The 10221-nt window shown below is 52.6% G+C and overlaps 2 protein-coding genes across 2 annotated transcripts; one reads left to right on the forward strand and one right to left on the reverse strand.

Annotated features, from left to right (window-relative positions):
- Positions 1-393: 393 nt before the first annotated feature.
- Positions 394-2122, forward strand: LOC125539302 (fasciclin-like arabinogalactan protein 8). Its single transcript, XM_048702727.1, has one exon. It carries the CDS (start codon positions 475-477, stop codon positions 1753-1755), a length of 1281 nt encoding a protein of 426 aa, XP_048558684.1. The 5' UTR covers positions 394-474; the 3' UTR covers positions 1756-2122.
- A 1698-nt stretch (positions 2123-3820) lies between these two features.
- LOC125539303 (cyclin-D5-2-like) lies at positions 3821-6185 on the reverse strand. Its single transcript, XM_048702728.1, has 4 exons — positions 5775-6185; positions 5180-5673; positions 4955-5091; positions 3821-4836 (listed from the first exon to the last, which is right to left on the reverse strand). Exons 2-4 carry the CDS (start codon positions 5487-5489, stop codon positions 4306-4308), a joined length of 978 nt encoding a protein of 325 aa, XP_048558685.1. The 5' UTR covers positions 5490-5673; positions 5775-6185; the 3' UTR covers positions 3821-4305.
- Positions 6186-10221: the final 4036 nt, after the last annotated feature.

Here is a 10221-nt window from a genome sequence, read left to right on the forward strand (position 1 = left end):
GATTTTGGTGTATTATCTGTTCACCGTTCCGAAAGTCCATAGTTTATTGAGAAAGGTTGAAAATCATCGCTTTCAGAAATCATATCCACGTGCTAAAATGAATGATAAATATGCACATGGTTTGGTTTCTATTTTGACAGTGGTGAATGAATTTTAAAAGACGAGACCAAATCTTTTTGAATATTTTTTTTTTGAATTTTGACGAGGCCAATCTTGAGGCAGAAGCAAAGGTCTCTTCGGCCACCCCCACCGCAGAAGATCATCACAGTTCTCAAGGCGCTGCCACATGCTCAGACATCAGTGCCCCACACCACACCACACCTAACCATGGTCAGTGTAACCCAACCCAACCCAGCCTGGCCTCAACCCAACCCACAGGCCAAAAACCCACGCGCACGAAAGCTAAAACCCCCACCCACGCGTCACACCACACCACTACCGTCCCGTTTCCCCCACACCACCGCCACCGCCGCGATGGCCGCCGCCCGCCGCCTCCTCCTCCTCCTGGCCGTGACCCTCGCCGCCGCCGCCCGCGCCCACAACATCACGGACATCCTCGACGGCTACTCCGAGTACTCGCTCTACAACAACTACCTCTCCCAGACCAAGGTCTGCGACGAGATCAACGGCCGCAGCACCGTCACCTGCCTCGTCCTCACCAACGGCGCCATGTCCTCCCTCGCCGCCAACCTCTCCCTCGCCGACGTCAAGAACGCGCTCCGCCTCCTCACCCTCCTCGACTACTACGACCCCAAGAAGCTGCACTCGCTCCACGGCGGCTCCGAGCTCACCACCACGCTCTACCAGACCACCGGCGACGCCTCCGGGGACATGGGCCACGTCAACATCACCAACCTCCGCGGCGGCAAGGTCGGCTTCGCCTCCGCCGAGCCCGGCTCCAAGTTCCAGGCCACCTACACCAAGTCCGTCAAGGAGGAGCCCTACAACCTCTCCGTCCTCGAGGTCTCCGACCCCATCACCTTCCCCGGCCTCTTCACCTCCCCCTCCGCCGCCTCCACCAACCTCACCGCGCTCCTCGACAAGGCTGGCTGCAAGCGCTTCGCGCGCCTCATCGTCTCGTCCGGGGTCGTCAAGACGTACCAGGCGGCCATGGACAAGGGACTCACCCTCTTCGCGCCCACCGACGACGCCTTCCAGGCCAAGGGCCTGCCGGATCTGGGCAAGCTCACCGGCGCCGACCTCGTGGCGCTGCTGGAGTACCACGCGCTGCCGCAGTACGCGCCCAAGGCGTCGCTCAAGACCATGAAGGGCGGCATCCCGACCCTGGCCTCCACCGGCAAGGGCAAGTACGACCTCTCCGTGGTCGCCAAGGGCGACGACGTGTCCATGGACACCGGCATGGACAAGTCCCGCGTCGCGTCCACGGTGCTCGACGACACCCCGGTGACCGTGCACACGGTGGACAGCGTGCTGCTGCCGCCGGAGCTCTTCGGCGGCGCGCCGTCGCCGGCACCAGGAGCGTCGGCCGATGCGCCAGCGTCGGCCCCTGCACCAGAAGCCTCCTCCGCGCCGGCGCCCTCGCCTAACCACGACAAGACGAAACCGAAACACAAGTCGCCAGCGCATTCCCCGCCCGCGCCGCCGGCTGATACGCCTGACACGGCCCCCGCCGAGTCGCCGGAGGGAGACGAGGAGGCGGACAAGGCCGACGACAAGAACGGCGCGACCGCGGTGAGCATGGGCATCGCGGCCATGGTGGCCTCGGTCGCTCTGGTCGGCGCGACACTCCTCTGATCTGCCCCAAGTGTTCGACATCGAGCACTCGTTCTGTTTTCCTCATGATGTGATGCACTCCGGTCGTGGTTGCGAGTTCGTCGGCCATTGAAATGCTCACACCCGAAGCTGTTACTTCTTCCTGGTTGGATCATTTGGGCGATTGTGATACCTTCCCTGGTACTGGTAGTTTCAGTAGCTGCGTAGTTACAAGTCTATTGAGTTTGATTTTGCTATGATGCTCGTTGCAGTTGTTGATGCATTGCATTCCATCTGCCAAGAACTCCAATTCCATATCCTGACGCAGTTATCTAGCATTCTCGATGAAGTAACTTGTGAAGAGAGACTTGATCTTACTACGAGTTAATTGATGCATTGGTTCGTTGTATATTATCACCGTTTTTGCACATTAATTGATGGAGTAGTACTGCACATTGCACCATCGATTGATAGGTTTTTTTTTTTGAGACAAACCATCGATTGATAGGTGTTGCCACATGGCCAAAAATGGGGTGCCGCTGGCCTACTGGATGCGTATCCATCCATGAAAGCACTGCTGCAAGCGTGGCACGCCTTCTAAATCGTGGCCCATTGAGCCCACAACGCTTCGAATTTGTCATCTTCTGCCGGGAGTCCATCCATGGCATCTCCGCATAAATGCAGACCGGACGCGTCTAGTATCAACCACAAAATCGCAGCTCGACGTGGTTTGAATTTCGGTGGCGCAATGGGGTTAATTTCGAAATGGGTCGAAATTTCAAAACATATCTTTTGCTGGACAAAATTTACTGCCTCTCGCTACTTTTTACCTACTGCAGCAACAGCCTTGGTTCAGGGGCCGCCTCGCCTATCATGTGACTCTGCCCGTCTGCGCCGAGCCCGACACCACTGGCCCATGCCTTCCTTTTACCCGTTCGCGCCGCAGAGCCGCTGGAGCCGTGGTCCATGCAAAGCGAGAGCTCGCATGGCTCTTGCCCATGGTCGTCCGTTGGATGCCAATATCTTCAGCAATGCGTTTCGTCTCGTTTCCTGGAAACTTCTGGGCCGTTTCTTGCTTTCGGAGGTAATAGCACCCCCACGTACCCTAACTTATATAACATGTGATATTTTAATCCTAAACTTGTAAAACTCAACCCCGTCATACCCCAACTTGCACCTCAGGTGATGTTTTAGTCCCAGACCAATCAAAGGACGACAATTGGTAGCCAGGTGGCTGGCCGGGTCAGCACACACACTTTTACAAAAAAAACCCTGCTTTTTCCCTAATTAACCCGCACTTTTGTGCAGTCAGTGCAAGTTACCCCAAAAAAGCCACCAGCCAAGGCTTTTTCCCGGTTTTCTGCGTCACCGCCGCGGCCGTGCCCCCCGGCGCGCGCAGCTCCGGCGCCACGTACGACAGCGCTGACAGGGCGCCGCTGCGGAGCGCGCACGCCACGCTGCTGCCGAGCTTCCTCGACTGCGCCGTCTTGTGCACGCCGGCGACGAGGCGGGTCAGGCCGAAGCCGGAGACGTGCGGACTCAGATTTTGACTTGATGCAGCCATGCACGTACCGGCGAGAGCTGCACTCATGCAGGTATGCCAGTTCCCTCGCCGCGCCTTGAACGATGGACAGCCTCACCGACAACGGTAATGGAGTTGGCGAAGCCGTCAGGCCTGTTAGTATAATCTTGAGTTTGAGTTAGATGCAAAGCTAGTCCACATGCAATTACTGCTACGTGCATGAGTCCGGCTGCTAGCCGTTACCTAGTAGCTACTAGCTAGTAGATGTACGAGTACTAGTCCAAGTCGTGTCAAAGTCTGAGTCATAAATTAGGCTAGTGTTGTAGTCCAAGTCGTGTCAAAGTCTGAGTCATAAATTAGGCTAGTGTTGTAGTCCAAGTCGTGTCAAAGTCTGAGTCATAAACTAGGCTAGTGTTGTATCCGTGAACTAGTTTTCGCAGAACTAGTTTGGATAAGTAGGGCCTTGTTTGGATAAGTAGTTTTCGCAGAACTAGTTTTCCGTGAACCCATATAACCGTGTAACAGACTTAAACCATGTTTGGGCCCCGCAGTAAAAACGTGGATTAGCAAGATTCAGTTTCCACAAAGCCAGAAATATGCGTTTTATGAAAAACTACTAATACATGTTTTTACGAAAGCACGATTATATACGGATACTCATCGCAACTGATATTCGCCAACTCGACGAACGAAAGCTGCAGCGGAAGCGAGCTGAGTCGGCAAGTTGAAACCGCCACCGTCCATGCGTGCCAAGTCGCCGAGGGAAGCGGCCGCCGCCGTCCATGCGTGCCAAGTCGCCGAGGGAAGTGGCCGTCGCCGAGCGCACACGCCGAGTTGTCGACTGGAAGCCGTCGTCGCCGTCTTCGCGCCGAGTTGTGGAGTCGCCGAGGGAAGCCACACGGCCGCGGCCATCGCACCGAGTCGTCAAGTAGAAGCCGCATGGCCGCTATCAGTATTTTCTCAGTTCCACCGGCGACGATGTCGCGTCGCTGAGACTGGTTTTCTACGCACCGACGATGTCGCCAAGCTGCCCATTCGAGCGCCTCCACTCCATGGCCTCATCAGTGTTCTCATGGTCTCTCGTTCATTGTTGTGCCACCCGTCGAGCTGCAGCGGGCGGTGCTACTCTGTCCTGAGCCTCCACCAAATGATGAACACCAGCCACGGAATACAACGAGGAATCCTGCTGGACGCAACCATCTCTTCTGCGGATGCAAGGCTGTGGCCGCGTCTCCGTGCTCGGCAGTGGCAACATAGGCAATGGGTGCAGCCTCGGCCTCAAAGGCACGGCGCCGGCGCCACCCGGACTCAGTGCCATCGCCGTCGTTGGGCTCACTGAGACGGCGGCGGCTACGTCGGTGCCGCGGCCGGGGACGACCCTGTACACGATGCCGCCATCCAGCTGCCAGTCTGATCTGCTTGTTCATCTCCGACACAGCTGCGATGAAGGCGGCGGTGTCGGCAACATCATCAACAAGAACAGAATCATATGTACTGATGGCAACTTCATTGGAGTCTGAACATGGCAATGATCTCTTGCCATGGCTCATTCTGCTTTTCAAGTCGTCAACCATCATGCTGTAGCAGGCATGTACATGCTCCTGATCAATGTAACAGACAAAGGTTGTTCAAACCCAATGCTCATTTCATCATCCAAATGAAACATTACTATGATCAAAGTGATGCAAAAGGGTTATTTATTTAGTTTGTGCAAGAAACCTTCTCAATGGGGCATGATGGAGATAGATTGTCCATCTTGGACTCCAGTGCTTCTTTGGTCAGTAGAGCTTCATAGGATGCAGCCAAGATTGCAGCTGCAGCCACAGTAGATGCCTTGTAATCCAGCACACTGCCGGCTGCATGAACACAGCGCAAATCAATCAGACAAAATGCAAGAAAGATCGCAAGATTTCTTTTCAGAAGGTGTGCAGGACGAAGATGAACCTTCGGCTGTGGCAAAGATGGAGCCGATGGACTTGAGGGCGACGTGGGCGGGGTCATGCCCGCCGCCGCCACGGCCGTCGTGCCGGTCGAGCCGGGAGGAGAAGCAAGGGAGGTAGTCGAACGGCGTAACGGCGGCCATGCGCCAACCGAGCGTGGACAGCACGAGCAGCTCCATCCGGCGGACGGAGGCGGAGCAGAACTCGTAGCCGCCGCCGGCGTTGAGCTCCAACAGCGCCGGCGCGGAGTACTCCTCCATCTTGGCCGCCACGGAGACGCAGGCCACGGATAGGAGGCGCGCCGCCCACGGCATGGCCGCCCTCTGCACGCACACAACCACATCATCATCCCGTTCCTAAGAAGCAGAGAGGCTAAATTTGTTTTACGGCGGCGGTGCGGTGATTGATTACATCGACACGTCGCCGGAGGAAGAAGCGGTCGAAGTAGGCGATGGCCAGGTACGCCGTGCGGTGGCCGAACCCGAAGCAGCCCCGAGTCTGCAAATGCAAATCAGATGCCGGTTCCAAAGGCGTCAGTGACCGATCGATCGATGCTCGCACCAATAATCGTGAGAGCGAGGAGCTGAGTGAGTGCTCACTTCAAGGATCCATTTGACGGCGGCGAGGCGCGCCTGCCGGAACCAGTCCTCGGAAGCGGCTGACGAGCAGTCCTCCGGCACTGCCACTGCAGCACTAGCCCGGCAACGATGGCCGCCACCACAATGACGGCCAGAATCGACACCGTATGCGACGACCGACGCTTCGGCGGCCTTCCAACCTGCGCCGCTGCACCAGGGTTCATTCCAGGGTTCGTCTGCGGGATTCTTCCCTCTCTCCGGCGCACTCGATCTTGAGCGGAAACCTGCATAGCCTCGGGTTGTCGCCGAAGTCGGTGGGGCCCTGGTTGACGAGCGAGCCCACCTGCGGGATCACGCCGGCGAGGTCGTTCCCCCGGAGGTCAAGGCTGACAGCCATGGGAATGCCGCAGAACTCCGGCGGGATCCCGCAGACGAAGGGCCTCTTTGATACTAAGGATTTTGACAACGTAGGAATTGGAAAAGTATAGGATTGGAGTGGCATGCCCACTTGAATCCTATAGGATTAGCAATAAGTGTTTGACTGCACAGGAAAAACAAAGGAATTGTAAAAAGAGGTTGGAGTGGATGTTAGATTTTCTATGAAATGTAGTACAAAAAATTACATAGGAAAAATTCTTATGGGATTCAATCCTATGAATCAAAGGAGCAACATAGAAAAAAATCCTAAGGATTTCAATCCTTCAGAAATCCTATAAAATTCCTTTGAATCAAAGGAGCCCGAAATGGCTGTAGCTGAGGTTGATTAAAGAAAACGGCAGGGGGTTCTGCAAAAGTGCATGCGCTGACCTGGCCAGCCACCTGGCTGCCAATTGTGGAGTTGTGATTGGTCTGGGACTAAAACGTCACATGCAGTATAAGTTGGGGTATGGTAGGATTACATTTTGCAAGTTTGGGACTAAATCATCACACTTCGTGTAAATTAGGGTACCTGTGGTGCTATTACCTCTTGCTTTTGCCAAGTTCCCGGCCTCAAATCTGCTCAATCTCACGACCGTAACGCCAGCACCGAGCGGCCGGAGAAACAGTTGGGCTCTCGCTGCTGCTCTGCTCTCCTCTCGGCGTCACGCGCGCGCCAGAGGCTGACGCGCGGCATTGGATTCTCGTGTTCGTTCGGTGGGGTTGGACCTCCGAAGGAGGGAGACGAGACCAACGGTCATGGAACGAGGTTGGTGCAGCCGTGTAGTAGTTTTTTTTTTCTTTTTTTCGGGAAGCCGTGTAGTACTGTTCATTGTTTTTGAGATAGCTCGCCACTCATGTCAAGTGGTGGAAGCCGTGTAGTAGTAGGTCCTACTACGTGCCGCACCCACCCGTCCACCGTCCACGGCCGGTCTTGCGTTAGACGAACAGAGGTCGAGGTGACTGTTGCGTGTGGTGTGTCGGTGGGGTGGGCTCGGCCCACGCACGGCTCACCGAACCTCTCTTTCCGTTCAGGTGGGCGGTGGCTTCTGTTTCTTTCTCGTCTCTAGTGGGCATTGATTGGAGAGCTTGAAGCCTTCGGTGCAAAAACAATCCGACGCACGTACGTACGTACGTACGTACCATCTGCAACTATCTACGCGCGGCTAATAATTAGGCTTCTGGAGGTCAATGGTGTTGTTGGATGCATGCGCCCCGCAAAAAGTACGGTGTTGTTCCATGCGCGAGTACCGTGGCTGCTTCGTGTGGACAGAATTAGAACGGCAGTTTTTATAATAATGCAGTACGATCTCGATTTCGTCGGTGGAAAATTCGGAGAATGAGGCCTGGAGGACCCCATGAGAGGACTTGAGATCCTCCAAGGGATACTTACTTGCATCTGGGTTTGTTCTTATTTGTCGGGTGCATTATTAGTGGAGAGAGAACAACTGCTGTCGGCCATGTGGGAAGGGGAATGGAGTGCTGCGCGGGCTGCTTGTAAGCTGGGCCGGAAATGTTCCGCAACAACGACTCGGACGGATGATGGATGCCATTCTGTACTGGGCCGTGTTCGTCGCCAAGGTGCTTCACAAGCCCATTCAAAATACACCCCTAAAAAATAGCTCACTGAACATACTATCAGCAAAACATGTACACATATGGATAAACGGCCAGTGCTGCCACTGAACAATCCTCATTGTTTCAGTGATTTATTCTTCCCTTATGTATATCCTTTAACTGACATCCACAAGACACGCCCAAACATGGCGCCCCAGCGGGGTAGCGCACACCCCCCTCGCGCGCTCGGCGTTCTCATGGGCTGGCCCATTTGTCATTTTTTTCTTTCATTTTTTCATTTTCCCTTTACTTTTCATTTCTGTTTTCCTTTTTCTTTCCTATTTTTTCTCTTTACTTTTTCATTCCGTTTTGCGAATTTTCTTTTCAAATTCATGATTTTTTTTGTTCATCGAATTCAACAAATGTTCACGAATTCAATTTTTTGTTCATCGGTATTAAAAATGTTCATCAAAATTCAAATTTTGTTCACTAACATAAAAATGTTCATCAAAATTCAAAATTTCTTCATCCATTTGTCAAAAAAGTTCTTGAATACAAATTTTGTTCATGAAATATAAACAAATGTTCATCATTATTAAAAAAATGCTCATAAAAATGTTCATCCAAATAAGAAAATGTTCATTCTTTTGAATCGCAAACATTTTTTGAGCTCCATATATGTTTTTTCCGAAAATTCACAATTCACAATGTTTTCAAATTTTAGAACCAAGGCCAAATTATTTTAATATAGAAAAAAACAGAAAAGTACAAAACGGAAACGAAAATAAATAAGGGCGCCCGCCCCACGCATTGGCCGGCCCAACAGGGTGCGCGGGCCTCGTGCTCCCGTGACTGGGGGCGCCCCACGCACCATATAGGAGGTCCCAAACTTGCAAACACTGGGAGTTCATAGTACAACTTATTTCAAACGTAGAACACCGAAGGAAAAAAATACTCCCTCCGTTCCAAATTACTCGTCGCAAAAATGAACGTATCTAGAACTAAAATACATCTAGATACATTCATACCCACGACAAATAATTTGAAACGGAGAGAGTAATATTCAAGGTCTCGGTAGGGACAATAATCATACTTTGTGTGCCCTCTGGCGGCATCCCATCCTACAAAAATGGCTGATTGCTCTGGGTATGTGCCTGAGCCCCTGAAGGACTCTGATAAAGGCTGGCTGAAAGTTCAAACAGTCTAAGAAACAACAGATGCCCTGCATCTAATTTATCTTGGTGGCTGATTTCACATAGAACCTTATTTTAGGACAGGTTGCTCTTCTGTTTAAGAAAAAAAAATAAGACCAAACCAAGGGCTAACCCTCGTTGGTATTTTTTTATAGAAGAAACTCCGCGAGCACCATGCGTACAAGGCGGGACTTGAACTTGGGTGGGCTGATAGTAACCTCAACTGGCCGGCCAACAGGTCGACGCCCCGTCCTCAGTTGCTCTTCTGTTTGAACAACACGTCCATTGAGCAATGTGTAGCTTTTGGAATACCCCTTGAGAAATTAGTGGATTGCCACGTTACTTTTGCTCATCTTGCATACTTTTCTTGGGCGGTATTTACATCCATACCAACTGTATCTATCAAAAGTGAACCAATTTGTGGTTGGACAGCGATATCCTCAGCTCAAGTCCTGGTGCTCGTATTATTCTTAGGTTTTATTTCTGAATTTTCGGCGATGCATTTTCAGTGAAAGGAAACATTCTCGTCGACGACGGTTGCTTTTGCCAACCAACTTGTGATTGGATAGTTAGAGGGTTGTGATATCCCCAACCCACCAGGGTTCAAGGCTCATAGGCAGGGGCGGAGCTAGAATTGGGCCAAGCCATGGGCCCATGCCTGCTATAGTGCCTCAACAGTGTTGCTACATTGTTTGAGATAGTATAGTCAACACCGAGTGTATTGAGCACGCCCCGGGCCCAGGCCCCCCGGCATGGGTCCCAGATCCGCCACTGCTCATAAGGGTAGGATATGCGTGTATGCATTTATAGACGTGAGTGTATGCGCGTATGTATGTGCGCTTACGTCTGTATTATCTTAAAAGAAAAATCATGTCTATAAAAAAAATGAAGGAGATAAGACCTGCTTGACTGAAAGATATAACACAAATGTTTCCAAGGGATAGTTGATCCCAACCCGCAAAAAAAAAAGGATAGTTGATCCCAGTGTCCTGCTGACGAATTTTCGACGCATGGCGCAGCGACGTGGGGCATACAAATGGGCCGAACGTATGATGCAGCACAGCCGAAGCCGGAGGCGCGTCTAACTTGTGCAAACCTTTCGCTCTGTAGTTACACTGTGCCATGATCTACAACTACTTATGTTTCTACGCACTGATGGTACTTGTACGGGGCGCCAGCTTTACTTTAGGGCGTGCGGCACAGCGGGGAGAATCATCGCCGGCTGGGAAAGGCGGCGTGCGTAAGGCTCCCGCCGGCGATACGCCTTGGCCTTTTAGCAGACGATCCATTCATTTCCTTGG

Source organism: Triticum urartu, chromosome 2, assembly GCF_003073215.2.
Source record: "Triticum urartu cultivar G1812 chromosome 2, Tu2.1, whole genome shotgun sequence".
Classification (NCBI taxonomy): domain Eukaryota; kingdom Viridiplantae; phylum Streptophyta; class Magnoliopsida; order Poales; family Poaceae; genus Triticum; species Triticum urartu.

Excerpts from the sequence above, each read along its gene's own strand:
- LOC125539303 (XM_048702728.1), bottom strand. The coding sequence starts at position 5,489 with ATGCCGTGGGCGGCGCGCCTCCTATCCGTGGCCTGCGTCTCCGTGGCG. Across the intron at positions 5,092-5,179 it reads CATCTTTGCCACAGCCGAAG|CCGGCAGTGTGCTGGATTAC; the intron begins GTTCATCTTCGT and ends GTGTTCATGCAG. Across the intron at positions 4,837-4,954 it reads CATCATGCCCCATTGAGAAG|GAGCATGTACATGCCTGCTA; the intron begins GTTTCTTGCACA and ends TACATTGATCAG.
- LOC125539302 (XM_048702727.1), top strand. The coding sequence starts at position 475 with ATGGCCGCCGCCCGCCGCCTCCTCCTCCTCCTGGCCGTGACCCTCGCC.